This window comes from Astatotilapia calliptera, chromosome 7 (genome assembly GCF_964374335.1).
Source record: "Astatotilapia calliptera chromosome 7, fAstCal68.1, whole genome shotgun sequence".
NCBI classification, from domain to species: Eukaryota; Metazoa; Chordata; class Actinopteri; order Cichliformes; family Cichlidae; genus Astatotilapia; species Astatotilapia calliptera.
In genome coordinates, this window is record NC_137428.1 from 23,187,674 (window position 1) to 23,207,782 (window position 20,109).

Sequence of the window (20,109 nt, forward strand, 5' to 3'; positions counted from 1 at the left end):
CTGCAACAGAGCAGTAAGTGAGTGGCTCAAGAGTGCGTAAGTAGAGATATTGCTTACCTCTTTAAACTTGAATGAAACAAGTAAGCAAGTTTAAAAGAAACATAACTTTTTCTCTCATTATTTCAGTATGTAGAATATATACACACCTATATAAAACCAGGCAAATGGGCATTTGGGCATCGTGCGTAGAAATGTGCAGCTCTTCTGAAATCGTAGGAAATGAAATGCAGTTTTAGCAAATGTTTGACTTTTGGTTCAAATGCATGGCCATTCCTGAGCCCTGTGTTTGTAGTTCAATTCAACTGAATGTTATAGCACCAAATCACAACAGTCAGATCGAGATGCTTTATATCGTAAAGATCCTACAATAATATGCTGTGCCCAGGGCTAAGTTTTTAATGTTTGTTCATGTTTGTAACATTAAATGCTGGTTTGCACTGTATTGTTCATTATTTAATTCAAACACTCTGCAGTTGATAAAAAGCCACATTCTGCCACCTAGTGTTCACATTCAGGGGGACAGGGGGAAAGACCCCTTTACATTCATCTGCTGCCACATTTGTCATATTCACATTACAACGTTTAAATTCACAATTTTAGAACTTGGCAGCAGTGAATAAACAAGTCGTTTTCTCTCTATATGACTTTTGTGCGTGCGTGCTGACCGCAGAGCAGCCCCCACGCACTCCTCCTTACTTCAGAAAGAGCTGATCTGCAACTTCTCTGTAACCCAGAACAAAACGGAAGCAATTGTCCAGTGGGCGGGTTGTTTTCTACATTTTTCTTCTCCAAATGACTGAAAATGAGGGGCCGGCTATAGAGCAATTGGTGCCGTAAGCAAAAACAAACTTTGCAAGTCAAAGTAGTAATAGCTTGTGGAAAAATATCACCTTCAGCAGAGGGGTGTTGAAGAGAGGAGGTTAGGTTGCAGAGAGTGTGTGTGTGTGTGTGTGTGAGTGAGTGTGAGGGGGTTGGTGAGGCACTGGAGGAAGAGTGGGGGAGGCCAACTTGGATGCATGTGCTGCAAATTAGGCAGGCAGCCCCTCATGTTGGTAGCAGCGGAGGAGGCAAGAGCGCGGGAGTTTCTGCATGGCTGCAGACTGCTGCTTGCACCTTGGGGGATGACTGACCCGGGTGCGAAAAGAGGGAAGCCAACACAGAAGGCTATGACGAACACTTGCTTGCCAGTGGCCCCCCCACCCCCTCTCTCTTTAGCCCTATACGCAGCCCCTGGGGAACCCTTGCACGCAGTTAAGCAGCCTCTGCATATCCACTCCCCATGTGAGTCTTCAGTCGCTCTTTTCTTTAAACAAGACCTCCTTTCCCCTCTACATGTGTTTGAGGCCTGCCGTCCCCTCCTCCCCTCCCTCGGCCACCGGGAAAAGACTGTGCTTCATTTCGTTCTGGATGGGAGTCTACATTTGTTCTGAAAATAAGCAGGCAGCCTCATTTTGCAGGAATATGCACAAACGTCTTCAAGGTTTCACGCCTGATAAACACAGAAGCAGAGTTCTATTTCACTGCAACACTTGAATACACACTTCCACAAGAAGTACAAACAATACTATCCAGGTAATCTCTCTCCAGTCACACTCACACGCAGATAAATAAAATTTCTGCACCACGGTTTGACACAGATTTGGAGTTTATTCACACATAACATACTACAGTGGGTAATGTATTCAAGAAACATTGAACAGCGCTGTCATATGACACAGGAAAAAAAACAAACAAAAACAACGAAAAAGACACCGAACCCTTTCTTTGCCATTATATAAAAATAGTGTTGCTACAAAAGTATAAATTAGGTTTACTAATAAGACAACTCAGATCTGACTCTACACAGGAAAATGCTGCCAAAGTGCGATAAAAAGACAAAATGAAGAGAATCAAAACATACTTTTTTTGCGTTTTAGCAGAGTATAAAAAGGAAGAAATACCTGTAAAATAGGATGAAAGCAACACTAATTTCTTAACCTGAATTGATAATACAGACTATAATCCATAGTTAAAACAGAACAGATCTCCATGTTAGCATTCTTATACCACATTTTAACAACCAAACTTTTATTATCTGAATAAGTTAAAATCCTGAAACAAAATAAAACTTACAGCTGATTTCAGTTTTCTAGTAACAGTATCTAAGTTGAGTTTTCTATTATATCAAAACCTTCTGAAATGCTACTGTAGAAAAAGAGGTATAATGTTATTGGTGCTCCCTACTTTATCTCTGAAATGAAGGTGCCCCCTTGTGGCATAAAAACAGCAGTTCTCTTGTATTTACAGAATACATCCTCTGAAAATGGATGATGTCAACCCATTAACACCAGTCCACAATCAGCACAGCTACTCCCACCTTGAAAGGTTAGAATTCAGTCCGGGGTGTCTTAAACATCAACTGAGAGCCAATATGATTCATTTCCATCTGATGACAGACACTGGCTTATAATGTTATATATCAGAACTCTTATTAAAAGCATGCATATCTTAGATATACTCGTTTAATCAACAAAAGAACGCTATTTCTACAGAAAATTAAGTTGACATCATTACGTCAACAATGGCATTTTGTCCCAGAGCATATCCTATTGAAAATACTTATTTAAAAACTCTAAGAAAAAAATCCCTTCATCATTCAGTTGAGGATAACTTGAAACCACAAATCATTGTACAGTATTTTGACTATGTCTTTGACGAGCCTAAATTTTTGTATGAACATCTGATTCCCAATCTTTAAATTACAACACTACCTTCTGAGTACTGAGGTAAAACATTGGATTGGTAATTAAAAAATTAAATACAATTTACAGCAATTTTTCTTCTTCTTCCTCTTCTTTTTTTGATTTTTTTTTTACCAAAATATATAAATATATATATTTAAAAAAACACATTAGATATATTAAGAAAACCATTATGGGGAAAAAAAGCATTTATGAAATACTAAATCAAAGCTTGGAGGTAAGGAGGGCTACAGTCTATTAAAAAACATCTTGTGTAGTTATGAACAGTTTGTAATGCAGAGCCTTTGACCTTTAATTGACATAAGGGTTTTAAAGTTTTAATGCCACTAAAACAAAGATGACAAATGTTATGACATAAGTAAAAAGGGCATTCTGGTGTAATAAAAGAATCCGATGTCCAACCATAATCTGATAATTGCTCCCTCTCTTTTCTTGCGTGTCGTTTTCTGTCATTCTTCACAAACTAAAAGATTACAGTCACATTAACCTTATATTTAACTGTAAACTGTCCTTCACCAACCCTCGAAAAAAGGACGTGATCTTTAGGTTCAAATGCGGATGATTAGCATCGATCGCTACGAGGATGACGGGGCAGCCTTTCAGTCAATAAGCACGATATGCAGAAGCATCAGAGTAGTGACATCAGTTCCAAATACAGTGTGTCAGTGTTTCTATTGGCCGGAAAAATGAACCGATTCAAGGTCAAAAGTGACACTGAAACAGGAAATGAATGTTTGAATGGACCTGTCGTACACAAGCAGCAGCTGAAATGAACGAGACAATACTGAGAGGGAACACATGTATGTCTGTACCTGAAGTTGCCCGAGGGCTTAAAGTTGGGCAAAGTTTGTTTTTTACTCTTAATCGTGTAATAAAGTGATATTTAGGTTGGCTGTTAGCATTTAAGGGGCAGGTGATGTAGCCCGAGGCCCTAAAACAATATAAAATCAGCCAAATGACAATTTTCAAAACGAGTCTCTGATATCTACCACTGAGTCATTTCAGTGTACGTTTATACAGTGGATACTTGTTACATGTGGATACTGTGCTACTGTAAAGATTATTACTGACCTCGTGGGAATGAAAAAGATGAAAGCATACATGCTCAGTTAATCTGACATTTTGACAACAAGCACTTTAAAAGTACAGTGGTTGTCCATGAGTCGTCTGAGCACTGGGACACTGCTTTGTTTCCCTTTCTATGCAAATAAAAGAAAAAGTAAATACAATGTCTACAAGCCATTGAAAGGATGAGTGAAAAGAAGGCCATTAAACAGTAATATAAAGGCATGATGTTGGCTCTGACTGTAGGGTTTAAGGTGATTGCATGAAAGAGACTTAAGGCCCAAAAAACAGAGATAACAAACCAGTACTCGACTAATTAGTACCAGAAGCAACAAACAAGATTTACAGTATAGCTTCCATTCATCCAAGTCATTTTAGGAGGTAAAAGCTCAAGTGTATGTATACTAGGATCCATAAAAAAATAAATAACTTGACATATGCATGCGTTGACTTTAGTAAATGCACAAGCAGAATGTGTCCTGTAAAAAATAAACCCTCAGTGTTTCTTCTCTTGTTTGTTGCGATTGGCACTAACTGTATTTGGGGTGGAACGTTTCACAAAAGTCACGGTTCAGTACATACCTCGGCATTGAGGTCACAGTTTGGTTTCTTTTCGGTACAGTGAGGAAAAGTGGCGGTGCCTTCTTGGATATGGTCATTCCTGAGAAAATCCCATTGATTTTACAAACAAATAACTGAAAGAGTTTATCCTTGATAATTAACTGTAGGAGTGTGATGAGAACAGTCGGAAAAACTATGGCCTGTGGATAAAGCTTATTGCCTTAAAACGGGAAACGTGTAGCTCACAAAAGGAAGACAGCATGTATATACGAAATTATAAATGCGAAGCGCATAAGTCCCTACTGACAAGTCTTTTCAGACTGAGCTTAAAAAAAAAATAGATTTATAGGCGCAAACAAAGATTTATGCAAGTATCAATTAGCATTTTGCCTCCAAGCGACAGCCTTTCATCTGAGGGAAATGCAAAGGTAAAATGTCTTCAGTGTAAAAACAACTTACGCAATTCTTAATCGGCTACAGAGCTGAGTGATGTAGCCGTACTGGAAACTAACAATGAGATAGTCAAAAGGGTCACATAATGCTGTCACTGCTCGATATAATGTACGGATTAATCACGTTTTTGTAACTGCCTGTTAGGATATGGTACAGCTGATTGAAATCGAACCACAAACAGATTCTAATGTGATGTTTTCCTCTGTGTAGATGTATGAAAATCACTTGTAAAGAAATGTCCACCAAAGATAACGTTTATCATTTCGTCTCTTCTGTGCAAGTCAGTGAGTTTGACTTTTATATCTAGCAGCATAAGACTTGTATCTAGAATGAAAACGTTGGATCACTTTTCTTTACCATTGGTAACATAAAAAAAGAAAAGCATCACACTTGTTTTGTCTGTGTTTTTCTGCTACTTTTTACTTTTTTAAATGAAAAAGTTGCATGCACTGCATGCGAATCATCTGCAGCTACATTTTAGGACACTGATGCAACCATCAAAGTCAACTGCAATGATTAAGCTCTCAGTTACCTGCCCGTGGCTGAATGTGCTGAAAAATAAACATTTCTATGACTTGTGATAATAAATGATAAACCTAGTACACCTATTTGTCAGAGGTGCAATGGCAGTGAAGATCCACCGCTTGATTTTTTTTGTCATACACCAATGAATATTACTTTAGAGATTGTAAATACCTGGTCAACTTTGACAGTCAATTTTCAGAGGTCTATGACAGGAGCTTCAAGCAATGAATTCTTTACCTGAAAATGTTGTCATCCAGTGAGAATAACAGCATTGTAGCCTTGTAGTAGTTTAGTTAATAGGCTGGAGTAAATCAAATCACTGGCTGTGACAAGACTAAACTCATCCTGCTTATGTGTGCATCCCAAACCGAGGGCAGAGTACCAAACAGGACAATCTTTTGAGAGTTACTGTTCCACCCCTACATTTTGGCCACAGTACTTAACAACTCCATAAAAAATATGTAATACACCGTATTGTTTTATGGGTGTTTGCAACCTTAACAATGTGACTTTATCTTTAAATATTTGTCTCGAGAAGTATTTAATGTCCATACACATTTATGTTTACAGTTAGGCTAAACCTAAAATATATAAATAATAGTCTTGAGTCATTGGTTGGAGGTGAAGGTTTGGTTGATTAGGTTAGTTAGGTTTTCTTCTAGCCCATGTTAGAGTGAAGGAAAATTAGTTTGTTCATTTCCTCAGCAGTTACCTGCTGCCTCCTCTTCATAGCCAAGCTCTGCTCACACACAGTCACGCACTCTCTGCGTATGCCCACAGCAGGCACTGCAAGTAGCCACAGTGCCAGGCGAGCGAGCCTGGGGAACTTCTCGCCCACTGTTGAGCTCCAATACTGGAAGAGATCAGGTGCACCTTGGAGGAGAGGCTCAGCCAGGTATTGAAAAATCTCTTGTCTAACTTGGCTTTGGCTGTCATCGTTACCAGACACGGTGCAAGATGAGGAGGACCCGCGTGAGGGGCCACCATTGTTTCCACTTCCCTCTACTCGGCTTATTTTAGGAGTGGGGGGGCCATCGGCGTCCCGCTCGTCACCACCTGAACCTCCACCACCAGTGATACCACCATCCCTAGTTTCAGCAGCCATTTCGCACGCACGAGAGATTATGTCTTCATGCTGGTAGGCTGGCACTGAACGCAGCTTGAGCTGTGGGTCCAGGACCATAGCGACCTGGTGAGCTCGTTCAACCTGGCAAAAAGGTAAAATGATACTGTCAGTACTTACTCATAGAAAATACTCCCTTTATCTTGTTGTTGTTAAACACTGTGTATTGTACAACCGTGGTCCCCAACCCCCGGGCCTTGGACCAGTAGCGGTCCGTGAGAGTTGAGGTTGTGTCGCAAAAAAGGTTGGGGACCGCTGTTGTACAATCGAGATGCAAATATCAGGTGAAATGAATTTTATAAAATAAAAACTTGAATTGCTACACAGAACAAGCCAGTTCTAATGTAACTTATTTAAATTAAGATAAAAGAAACATTCATTTAGCAATACAGAAGTTATTAAGTGTAAGGAATACCAGTTTAATACCTTGAAGTTTTCCTTGAGTGCTTCTAGGAAATAGTGGCAGAGTTTGCTAGCTGTGCCGGTTCCAGCCTCTCCAGCTTTGGATGTGAAGAACTTCTCCAAGCGCAGGTAGACGGGCAGCACCTGCTGTAAAGTTGGTCTCCTCTGGCTGCTCAGCTCCAGAGCTGCCAGGCGCAGAGGTGCCAGCAGACAAGCCAGGGTGCCTAGCAGATGCTTGTTGAGACCTTGGAGGAGCGGGGCTGTGGCCTTACTGCGGCCATAAGCCTCACAAATCTGTTCAAAGTGGGCATGGACCTGCAGGAGAGCTTCGGCCATACGATCCCAACAAGGAGGGGTGGGGCATTGTGCAGGGTTGCCCTGTGGACCTTCCTCAGTTGTGCTTGTGGATGTGTTGGTACACTGTTCATCACGGAGAATGAGTGTGGTAGAGGAGGAGATATCTCTGCATGTGGAGAGAAGCTCAGCCAGCTCATGAAGCCCTCGAGCCTGGAGGCTTCGCTTCCCAAGAACGGCCTGAACAACCGCACCGAGTGAGCATCCTGCGCAGCGCAAACATATCCGCCCCCGGCCCCCGCCTCCCAGTGGTGACCCTCCAAATCCTGCCGCCCACACTCTGGGCTCAGAGACATACACAGTGCGGATGTCTGACATCACAAACTCAGAAAGCACGTTCTGCACCCAGTGATGAACCTGTTCTGGCCCTTCCCTCAGCTCAGCCTCCCTTACACCAAGCACGTAACGCTTTAGTCTCGAGCCCTCCACCTGGTAGGCTGTTAGAACGTAGCAAGCGTCTGGGCCAGATGTCTGGGAGTGGCAGGTGACGGCGATGCCAAGCGAAGCATTTGAGCCTAGAGCACACGTGACCTTGACTTTTACTTGGTTGTACATGCGGGGCAGCTGCCGCAGTGCCAAGGCACTCATGTTGCCAAGAGCATCACGGGTTGAGTAGGCACCATGACGAGCACCCGTATCCACTAGGGTCTGTGCCAACTTCAGGAAGTCCTTGCTGTTGAGCACATTTAGCATGCTCAGATCTGAACACATTACCCGTAATAGGCGTTCAGCCACCTGCTGGCGCTCCTTCTCAGGTAGTCCATTATTCTCTGCCAGGACAGACAGCAGATGGATGGTTAGGAAAGCAGAACAAATGATAAGAAAGACAATTAGTGTTTATGTTTCCTTGGATATTCTGGCAGAAACATTAAAATAAGAAAAAGGATATAAAAACAATCAGAGAGGGATTATGACATAGTGTGAAGTCATTGCAATCAAAGGGGAAAGCTACACAGAGCAGACACCACTGCTGCCTTTATTAATCAGAGACATAGATGGCTTCTATGTTAATGTTCCTAGTAGGCTTATTTAATAAACCAATGACATGATGAGAGCTACAGCACGAATGCAACATTACTGTACTTTCAAAGAGCTGTTGGCATAGTGCTTTAGTGCTACACAGAAAACAATCCAAATGTCCAAAATGTTTTATTTCTGTTTATTTTTACTTATTCAGTAGCGATAAAGGCAGAAAATGTTGTGAAAGAGACAGGTATGCAAGAAAATTGCCCAGTGGGATATTACATATGGGAAGCCTTTTAACCACCAGGCTTAATGAAGGTGCGGTACTTACGGGTGAGAGCATGGTTTCTCTGGGAGATACTTTGAGGCTGGATTTGTAGTTTAACTGAGGAATGGGCCTGAGCCTGAGAGCCTCTCCACAGCTGCTCCTGAGGACCCGATACTGAAGAGGTTTTGGGAGAGTCCCCTTTGGTGTGGTTCTCATTATCAGCTGTTGACAGAGAGATGGAAGAGCTGGCTGAGTTGTTAATGGAAAAAAGCACAAGTTAATTGTATTGAGTGGAAGAAAATGTAAAGATTAAAACCATGACACAAAACAACTGTCTTTAAAAGAACCAATAACTTGGCCTCCCTGTGGTTGACAAATTGCACCTTAAAAATAAATACCACAAGTTAAAGAATTATTTTCCTAGTTGTTTCTCATTATAAGATCACACAGCGTTCCATCTATGGTAATTAATTTGCCAAAGTCAATCTCGGCAATATTAAAAAAAAACCTCAAATCCAACTGATATATAATTTGTTTCACAGCTGAATCTGACTAATAATCATACAATTCCAGCTGAAGACAGGGAACATGATTCATACTTAACAGGATAACTACTTACAGTTGAACACTTTCAACATTAAATATTAAATAAAAAGGCTCAAAGACAGATACTTTCTTGCTTTCCTGGTTTGCATCTTTATTTATTTTTGTGTTAGTAAGTTTTGCAAGAATATTTGGCTTAATTGCTTAAAAACTGATTTTCTTCAGAACTGGAAAAAAAAAATCAGCATTGACATTTTATGATTAACTGACAACATAAAAGCAGAGCAGAGAATGCAACTTTATTCTGTGCAGTCCTGGGACACGAAGCACACCCCATGATTCAGTAGCTTACAGAACCACTTTTAGCAGAAAGAACTTGAAGTCATCCTTTTCTGCATGACTTTATGTCTCTCACATCGCTGTGAAGAACCTCTGGCCCACTCTTTTTTGCAATATTGCTTTACTTCATTGAGGTTTGCAGGCATTTATCTTAAGGTCCCCCTACAACATTTCAGTTGGGTTAAGGTCTGGACTTTTTTTCAGCCGATCTGTTGCTGCTCTGATTGGTCTGTCAGTATACTGTTCTGCTGCATCATGTTGCAGTTCACAGTTAACTTTATCACACCACAAGCACACGCACAAGTCCTGTAGCTGCAAAACAAGCCAAAATGATACAGGTATATCTGTATCTACCACAGTGTTCGATTGAGGTGTTTGTGCAGATAAGGCGTGTCTGTTTTTTTTGCCAAATGTGGTTCACTTGTGCATTACGGCCAAACATCTCCTCTTTCTTCTCATCTGTCCCAAGGACATTGTGTTTTTGTGGCTTGTTTAGATGCAAATGTCTCGACCTAAGCTGTGCTGTCATGCTCTTCTTAGAGAGAAGAGGCTGTTTTCTGGCAAACCTTCCAAACAAGCCCTACTTATTCAGTCCTTTTCGAATTGTCCTGTCATAAACTTTAACATTTAACATGATAACTGAGGCCTTTATGTAAAGTTTGAGATGTAGCTTTTGGGTTAAACCTTTTCGGATTTACCCCTGGAAAGTTTGTAGATGCAGTAAAGGTGTTTCTTGCAGGACTGCACAGAGTCTAGAGAAAACTCTCTTTTCACATGGACAGACAGACAGACAGACAGACAGACAGACACACACACACACACACAGTGACAAATGATGCATCAAATCTTTGCAACACTATTTCCAGCAAACTCAGATCCAGATCTGCAACAACCCTCATTATTGGCAGATATAGAAATATTATGTACAGTAACACGGAATACTAATTAAACAGTGGTGATATGTGATGAATGGCAGTTTTGAATGTATTGCAGCCACTGACACTGCGTTCACGTTACGTACTTTTTCTGCTGTCGTGCTTTACATGCATTTGTAGTCGTGGACTCACCAGCATGGGACTGCATGTGCTCCAGCAGGTTGTTGTAGAACTGGAACTGGATGCCACAGGCACCACAAGTGTACGGTTCTAAAAAAATCACAAGGCCCAGAAGAGTGTTGACTCTTTGTCAGAGGCAAAAATTAAAATATGGTCTGTCCCTGACGTGCACTGGATTTCTGCAAAATACAGCAGCTCCGAAACTCAGGCACGCCAGTATGTGGTAAAAGTGACTCCTTTTGAAAAAGCATTTATGAAATCTATGATTTTTTTATAGAGATATTTAATACTTAACAATAACAGTGAGCCTAATACGGTAAAATGTTGCTGCCCATAGGAGGCAATGCTAAGTTGTCAGATGTCAGTAAGACTAACAATGGGCATCTTGGTCAGACACTTTCTTGTTATAGTCAAGCCAAAAGAAGAAAAATATATCACCACAATTACATAAAGAAAGATTTTCACTAAATAACAACAGATTTTTAAAAAAAATCAAGGAAAACAGAGAAAATGGCAAAATAAGCAAGGTGCGTGCTTACATGCATATATTTGTTTAAGGCAGAGAGGTGTGGTTAGACTTACTCTGTGCTGTAGAGAAAGAGGTGGCCACCAGAGGGCTTGGCGTTCCTGTTAACAGGAGGACAGGAGGGGGAGGAATTTAAAACTACAGAGACAGTGGACCACCATCACTCATTTCCCTTCCTCATTTTATCACCGCATTAATATAACTTCATTTATTGTTTATTTTATTTTTATGCATTCATATTGTGTTTACTTTGAATATAATGGAACACAACAGAAAAATAAAGCAATTTACTAAACCTTGGAAAGATAGATAATATTGTATTGATTCTTTAAAAAGCAACTAAAGTGCTCCATGTCCACACCTAAACATTAAAAACATACCAGATTTACATATAGCCCTTATGTTCTTTGACATAATCTTCTTGTTTATGGATATACCACTCAAAATGCTCCTCCCACACTTATGGTACATGTCAACTGAGTGTTTTTATAAGTGAGGAATTGCTTTGCAAGCCACCAGACTGAGACAAAATAGAATAGACTGACAGGTGCCGTCCCTCTTTTCCAGCCTCGTCCAGCTGTGCAAACACTGAGCAAACGCCTGATTGGATGAAACTAACATGGCAGCTTGTTTGCCATGAAGTATTCTCTTCATAAATAAAAACAGTCCAACATATAGGAAAAAGATGTAAGGTGAGAAAAAAACTGATTGCTTAAACTGATTTTAGATTGACAATGGCTACTTTAATGCTTCTCAAGAGTTTTTAGAGCTGCTGTCTCTCACTGGAACGCTTGTATTTGCATAAAGTAGCTTAATTTAACTTAAGCAAATCATGATTAAGCAACTCAATTTCCTGTCACTCAACACGCAACTCTGCACTGTCAGACAGCACTGCTTTCCTGTGGACATTAAGAGCATCAAGCACCACTTTTGATAACCACTGAAACTCATCCACAGTATCAAAATAACAGCCCTTCTTTTTATCTTAGAGAAGAAAAAGAAGTTTAAGGGTCCCAAATCTGAAACAGGATCAGTGAAGGATAACAATTACATTGGTAAATAATGAAAAATGTCTGCATTTTCACTGAGTTGGTACATGTTGACATGTGCCACGGTTCAGGTCATTTGTGCTTTATGTTCTTCTGACTTCTCAAGATTTTACAGGGTTATTCCATCTCAAATTAAGGTGGGCCTACTGCTCAACCATCCCCAATTTGCAGTGATTGCTGTGAAATTTTAGCTATACTTTTCAAGATCCATCTGCCTACCTATCTATCTTTTCTATCTGTCAACCACTTTCAGGCGATTTTTTCACAAATTGAAATCTGAGGCAATGTTTGAACATGATTAACTCAAAAACTATTACAGATAAAAGCCCAAAATCTGTCCCAAATTATAAATCTTGATTCATTTCTTTGGTGAGAAGTACCAGGGAAAATTTCTCCTTTTATCTTCAAGAGTTTTTGACGTGTACATATTCAAGCATTGCCTCAGATTTCAACGTGTGAAAAAAAAAAAAAAAAAGTCTAAAAATATGTTGAGGGACCATTTTGCAAAAAGAAGAAGAAAAAAAATCTTGGGAGATTATTTGTTATATGAATCTATATGTGTTTATGTGTTACATAAAATATGTGTTTCCAAACTTTGGACCATAAAGTTTGTAGGAAAACAGAAGGTCGAGCAGAAAATGTTTTAAAACTTAGCTGCTCTGAGTTGGAACGACCCTTCAGTATGCCCCTGGGGGATGAATTCACAGTGCACAATTCAGTGAATGTTGTAGGAAACAACAGGCTGTTTCTTGGAGGCACAGTTGACGTGATGCATCTTATTTGTGCTTGAATCATAAAGGCTCATTCACTAAAGATTTCTGTTACGGCTCTAATCCAAATATAAAGTTAACACAGTTTAACACAAAAACCTGTATTTCTTTTTCTTCACAAGACCTTGATGTGGTCACCAATATAAGTGTAATCCAGGACCCAGTGTTGATAACAGGGCAGGGCAATATGGCCAAAAATATTTATCATGATATTTTTGAAAATTTGCAATAACGATGTAACCGACAATATAATTGACAAAATACTTTACAACTCCACAACTTTATTAGTGCAAAAAACCCCATCAATGTATTTTCACTTAAACAAGCAGCTTTTTTTAAGTGCATTAAAGTTATATAAAAATTTAACAGTGTAAATACAAATTCCTTGCTGACAGTTTAACTAAAAGGCATTTCCAGTGGAAATTGGCCGACATATCCTCAGCATAACCATGTATAATATCCACAAAACTTAAAAAGAGGTTATACATACGCATACGCTAATATTACGTTGAAGCACAGTACGTATCACTCCGCGAAGCTCCTGACTACGGTAGCTAAAATGCTCCGACACTCCATCAAGTGGTGCGGCTTCGTAGCTTAGCAAAGTCGTACTAAAACATTTTTGAGCGGTTTGGTAATAACAACGGCTCGCTTGCATGCTCTACCAAAAAATGTGCTTTGGTGTGTATCTGATGGACGAAAGCCAAACCAGTTCCACACCACTGATGTTGCACCATTTTTACAAACCAGTTCTGGTTCATCTGTTTCATTCTGCCTTCTCATTCTCCATCGCCACCGTGCTTTTTCCGCCAAGTGCGTATGTAAACAAAGGCACTACGCATGCGCGTTTTACCCATATTCTATCGTGATATTTCATTTTCTTATCATTGCCTAACATTATAACGGTATTACCGTGAAGGGTATGATATGGCCCAGCCCTAGTTGATAAACATGACATCACATGGAATTTTGTGTCAGGAATGTGACCACTTGTACTTTTTGTATTCGCATTACCATGCATTGCTCCTTTTGTGCACAACAAAACAGTGTAAGAACATTTTGATAACACCTCATATGAACCCAAACACAACAGGATTAAGTTAATGCTCTACAATTTAAGCTAGTATATGCAGTTAGATGAAACAAACCTCTCCATCTACATCTTCAGCCCAGGCATGGGTAGCAAAGCAATGTTTGCAGAAATGGTTTCTATTCTTCCATTAATTCATATACCTGAACTGTAGCATTACTAAAAATATTGTTTTTATTGTTTGAACAAAAATAATACATTTCCACCCCCCAAAAAAACCCACCAACAACAACAAAAAAAACCCAGTGACTTGTGCTCACCGCTCGAGTTCTGTGAACTGTTTGTGTCAACCAGACTGGACTGAATTGCACTTTCCAATTTCCGCCTGAATGGGCTGTCTGTATGTGAGAAAACAGGAAAAACGATGAGTGACATGGTCAGGCCAACGACTGTGGATAACATTTTTAATTTAAATCCGCACAACAGTTAGAGAGGGGAAGCAAAGTTAATGACGTGCAATTTACACTTGATTTTAGTTTGCAGCATGCAAATCAATCACGCTAACAGCCTTGAAAATGATCCAAACGTTCAAATGATATTTAAATATGGGTTTAATTCCTCCTCTTCATTCCATCTTTTTGACCCACTTTTAAGCTCTGTGTGTGTGTGTGTGCCATGCTTTAAATAGTTCTTTATGGCACACTGCTTCTTAGCAGAATTACTTTTTTTTTGTTAGGGGAGGAGATTTGGGGGGGCCTTTAGAAAATAAAAATTAATGTGTAATTTCTTGTGTTCAGCAGCTAATATTTAGGTGCTTTAGGCAATTAAAAAAAAAAGATGACATCAAATTTATCATTTAAATTGTTCACCCAACCATTCAGCAAAGATTCATTTCCTGCAAAGATATCACATATGCAACAGTAACCTTACACACAATTAGCAGAAACTAACAATTCCAACAATAGTGCAGTTTTTTTTTTTAAATCCTCAGCCAATCACAGAGCACTTAGGTTCTACATTGCCAAATCTAGAAATTATGTGTAAATGTGAATGTCCACTGGTGAACAAAAACATTATTACTTCCCAGCCTAATATGCTCCTTGTGTTTTTTGTGCAGTCAACATAGCATCAAGCACCCAGAGCATGACCTCCTCAAGCTCTGAAGGTTCCCTGTGGTATCTGGCACTGATTTGTCAGCAGCAGTCTTTTAATTGAAAGTTGTAAACCAGAGATGCCAAGCATCACACCCAAACAGCCTCTTCATGGTTTCTTCCTCCTCAGTGATCAGTGACTAGGTTCTTATCACTGCTGACATGAGACGTATTTTTTCAGAGGCAATTTAGACGAGTCTTTGGGTCATCAAAATTATGGAGGACCACAAGAGCCACACGCATCAAAATAAAGAATTCTGTGCTTAAATAATGAATTGTAGAATAAATTCAGCATTTGTAAATTCATTTTTGCATTCCACATTAAAAAACCTGTTTTTCAAAATGTTTTTTAAAAACCTCATTTCAAAATAATTTTTTAAAATTCCACATTAAATTAGCATGAGTACTGCAAAGTTTTGTAGTACTAAAAAATAAATTAATTAATTAAAAAAAAAAAAAAAAAAAAATCACACAAGCATCACACATCTGACATATTCCAGTTCCATTTTGTGCAGTACACTGTTGAAATTATAAACTATACATTCTAGTTATTCACTTATCAGTGATTCTTGAGTAAATGGATGTCACTGATAAATCTGTGGTGATTCACCTGCAAGTGTTTTTAACAAACTTTGTTTTTTGTAGAATTCATCAGCAGCTGTGGAGAGATGCATTCAAATATCTTCTGGTTCCACTTTTCCTAACCTGGAAGCTGAGGATGGCTTAATCCTGACAAGGACACAAACCTCAGCGCTTATCATAGATGTTCCTCCGTGCAGCCATTCCAGAGAGAGAGCAACGACCACTGATTAAGATCAGCAAGAAATCTGTTCCTTTCTGGCAACTTGGGAAACTTCTAATAAGAAAGTTTGCATTCTTAGAACAATGCTGGGTCATGTGTGATGTGTTATCATATGAGGACATTACATTTGTCTTAATTCTGCTCTATTAAGTGTTTTGATCATTGATCAAATATGGCAGCTTTGTGTTGTGCTGCAAGTTAAAACCGACTGTCCTCATGAGCACCGCATCTAACAACTCTCCTTAAAGTCAATTGAATTCAACTGGGCACAATGGTTTTCAGTGGGTGAAACATTCATCACTCATCTGTTACACCGGAGAAGTCACTTGGATGAGTGATAAAACAATTTTCCACAGAAACATCCAGAGCAAGTAACCTTTTGGGCATATGCTTGCCTGTAATTCATTCATCAAGAGATTTTTTTTTAAATGTATACATTTGTTTTCAGTTGTTGTTTCTCTTGGCTTAATTTCAGCCTTAGAAGCATCTCTCAGAAGAAACCCACTGTAAACTTTTTGCCAATAATTTGACAAAAAGATTGTTGAGCCAGGTGGTGGTTTAAGACCAAAACTGAACTCAAACAGTAAATTCACACAGTGAAGTAAAGTTACTAAAGTTTTGTACCCCCCCCCCTCCATTTTATTTCTTGCAGATTTTTATTTTATTTATTAAATTTTTTTTATATTCATACAAATGTGTACAAGTTACAGACTTCCTCAGTAAATTTGCACTCTTTCAGAGTCATTTGAATTGTGTGTTAAAGGAGAAAGAGATTAGCAGGTAAAGCAGAGGATGCAGAGTCCATTTTAATTACCGTTTCAAATTATGTTTTAAAAAACATTTTGAAAATCAGCTTTTTAATGTGGAATTCGAAAATTAATTTACAAATGCAGAATTAATTCTACAATTCATTATTTAAGCACAAAAATGTTCAACATATGACAGTTATTATGAACATTATCAGCTTCAAATGTTACAGTGTGGCCCACTAGTGTATGTGATCTGTAAATAGTACTTCGACAAAAAAGGCAGATTTGATAGTCAATTTTCAGTATGTGTGTTTGTGTCCAAGGTAAAAAAAAAAAAGGTTCAAGGGTTATAAGGCATGCGACTTTTCCTATATAAATGAAAAAAGTAAAAAAAAAAACAAATTTATGCTTACTTTTTATCTTTCCAGTTTGGCTGTGGCCAAATTTACTCATATCCATGCTACCACATTCCTGTACCCGTGATGTCTTCAAATCAAATGAACCTACATGAAAAAGGAGCATCTTGGATTGCATTCATTGCACAACTTTAGAAACAAAATACATGACACTGTCCATACAACAAGGTTTAGAGCTGCATATGAGATTTCATACTGTACAAAAATAAAATGAAGAAATGACTCATTATCATAATAAATAAAGCACAGAAAACAAATGAACTCACCCATTGGCGTGTGAAGAGCAACATGTTCCTGGTACGGGTTGAAATACTTGTACTGCTTCCCACAGAATTCACAAACATAGCTCCCAGTTTCTGGAAACAAGAAAACACATAAACAAACCTTTGTCCTCTTCTGTATCCACGATGGTTATAATAAGAAGGAGTAAAGATTAAATCTGTTGGATTAGTTGTCTTCAGTTAAGATGAAGAATAGCGTTTTTGCACATGCCTTACTTCACTAGAGAGAAGCAGAAAACAAGAAGTCGATATCGAGTGGAAAGAGGAAGAAGCAGTGACTCTGACTGGATGTTGTTTGTTTTGTTTTTTTTACAGTTTACATTTAGCAGTACATAATAGTGATTAGAAACACAGGGGTTTCCCTGTTTTGTGCATGGAGGTTCACACTATCACCCATAAAAGTCATTAATGCAGTGATAAGTGCAGGATTCCCACCTGCAAACACTGCCAATAGTGTTTTAAGGGGCACGTGCTGCTGTCTGCTGAACCCGCTGTCTCTGTAGAGGTGGGTGAGTGCTTTTTCCCCTGCGAAAAAGGACTTATGGACTTATGTTTGGAAACCTTACCAGTCTTTACTTAACGTATATCCTTGGTGTTATTTACACTGAGTATCACAATGTCTTAACGCCTTTTCACTATACGGTGTTCAATACTTTTAACTGGACAGAAGACTGAAACTGTAAGGCCCTAAAACATCACCGAATTTTAACTTAAAGAAAACTTTCTGGAAAATCTTTCTATATACTTCTTCTGCAGGGAAACACAAAAGCCAAGCTACCTTAAAATGAATTTTGTAATCTCATTCTGCTGTGGTATGTCTTCATTTTGAAATCATACTCTGTACAGACATCTGCAGCGATATTATTGCATTTGTCCTGATGGTTCAGTACACAACCCTCAGCTCAGTATTAAAATTCCCTGGTTTAATGCGATTCCTCCGTGTTGAAGTAAACAAAGAAATAAAATATTTTTCAAAATTTTCAGATTTTGAAAAGTTAACTGTGCACAACTTCCACTTATTTTAAAATATAATTTTTATTTACTTTATGCTTGTGAACAAGGAGTTTAAAGCCTTTTTTTGACTGACTGCAGCATTTTATTATCCCAACTCTAACAATAAGAATAACTGCCTATCAGGCACTTTTTTGTCTGCTAAACTTAAATCAAACTAAACCAATCAATGAATATACCAAACTGTGAATTTTGTGTACAGATATCTGTGTACCTCAAGTACACCAAACAGTCTTACTTGGTCCAATTTTCTGATAGGGTTCAACTGGCTCCTCTTCTTTAAGGCCATCCACAGGTAGCACCACCTGTTCGTATGGATCTGAGAGAAGAAAAGGAAGATGAACAAGCCGATTATCTTCTCACAATACTCGTCACAAAACTTGAGCTCTTTCAGATATGTAATACTACAATAATCACATGAGTTCAATTCCTGCCTGCATCTCATCTTTTACCCAGTATATCCACTATCCCTCCTCGGTACATGGTCGAACCATCTCAGCCTCACCTCTCTAACTTTGTTTCAACTGCTCAACCTAAACCGTTCTTAAACTCTGCTATTTCTTGGCCTCCTCTCTTCTTGTCAGGTTCACAGTATCCGAACCATACATCATAACAGGTCTCACTACCATCTTGTAAATCATTCCTTTCACTCTTGCTGCTATCCTTCTGTCACAAATCTGACACACTGACACTCGTCTCTCACTCAGGTCCCTGAGGTCATGTGATCAGGGCTTGCTGGTTGTCCATCCAGGCTGAAAACGAAAGGTGACAGAGCTTTTGTAACTTTGGCCCCCAGACTCTGGAATTCTCCCTTTGAGCTTGAGATCCGTGGACTCCGTGGTCTCTTTTGAAAAAAACTAAAAAGTCATATTTTTAAACTTGCTTTTGGTTAATTTTTGTTTTTATGATTTAGCTTCTGTGAAGATCTTTGTGATTTTTATCTTGAAAGGTGCTATACAAGTAAAATTTTACTTAGGTAACTCTTTCCACAGAGTTCACCTAGCCTGCACTCTCCTCTTCACCTCTGCTCCTTGTATCCTCACCTTTCCTCCTGCCTTGCGCTCATTTACACACATGCATTCTGCCATGCCTCTGCTGACTTTCATTCTTCTAAAAGTTTAAGGGCCCTTAATTCCCTTGACTTGCAGACCACATTTAGACACTGGCCATCCCTTCTGTTTTTTGGAGTCCTTGAATAAAATGCTTAATTTTATTTTATTTTTTTCCTCCATATAAACAATCTAGCCCCCTTTGTTTAGATTTTGCAGTTGCTGCAGAAAGTACAGATTTTTCCACGAGGAATGATTGAAAATTGTGCAAAACTTACCATCAACTGCATGCAGATCACGATGCTCCTGAAAGCAGCTATAGTATTTATACTTCTTTCCACAGATGTCACAGGAGTAACGGAAGCTACCTGTAGATAAAAGGAACAAGCCAACAATGAACAACACTGACAGTACAAACAGTGTTTAATTTATTACCAAATTCAGGTAACGCTAGCTAGACAAAAAAAAAAAAAACGCTTGGGAAAACTAAATAATATCAACACACGTATGGACTGTGTAAAGTTCTGAGATCAAGAGAGAGAAATGGCTTAAACTGAACATTGGACCAAGCACGTACACGGCATATATTTTAGCCAACTGAAATGCACCGCACAGCGATTTAACACACATGTAATTCCAAAGTGTATTGTTGCTTTCAACTGAAGGTCAGGGGTCCTATTTTTCTGTTTTCTTTCTTTTTTTTTTGTCTATTTGCACCACAAACAAGGTTAAATTAACAAAAATGTTTAAAGTACAAAGGATAAGATAGGACTCCAGTGCATCCAAACAGGGAGGGAAGAATTCCAGGTATAAAGCTCTGAGAAAAGGGGTCATCCCATGCCCACAACAATTCACAAGTTTTCTCAGTTCATGTCATTGATAA

At 38.9% G+C, this 20,109-nt stretch overlaps 1 protein-coding gene across 6 annotated transcripts in view; it reads right to left on the reverse strand.

Annotated features, from left to right (window-relative positions):
• Positions 1 to 1,627: 1,627 nt before the first annotated feature.
• znf618 (zinc finger protein 618) overlaps positions 1,628 to 20,109 on the reverse strand; it is a 46,632-nt gene continuing 28,150 nt past the window's right edge. For 3 of the 6 annotated variants that reach the window (XM_026173686.2, XM_026173688.2, XM_026173685.2), the window contains 11 exons: positions 19,505 to 19,594; positions 18,416 to 18,496; positions 17,602 to 17,691; positions 17,152 to 17,241; positions 16,883 to 16,972; positions 14,088 to 14,165; positions 10,975 to 11,019; positions 10,405 to 10,482; positions 8,519 to 8,677; positions 6,895 to 7,994; positions 1,628 to 6,552 (listed from right to left, as the gene is read on the reverse strand). In XM_026173686.2, coding sequence (XP_026029471.1) covers positions 6,004 to 6,552; positions 6,895 to 7,994; positions 8,519 to 8,677; positions 10,405 to 10,482; positions 10,975 to 11,019; positions 14,088 to 14,165; positions 16,883 to 16,972; positions 17,152 to 17,241; positions 17,602 to 17,691; positions 18,416 to 18,496; positions 19,505 to 19,594 — 2,450 coding nt within the window. In that variant the 3' untranslated portion in view covers positions 1,628 to 6,003. The remainder of the gene's footprint in view (positions 6,553 to 6,894; positions 7,995 to 8,518; positions 8,678 to 10,404; positions 10,483 to 10,974; positions 11,020 to 14,087; positions 14,166 to 16,882; positions 16,973 to 17,151; positions 17,242 to 17,601; positions 17,692 to 18,415; positions 18,497 to 19,504; positions 19,595 to 20,109) is intronic. The other 3 variants (XM_026173692.2, XM_026173690.2, XM_026173689.2) reach the window with 2 other exon arrangements.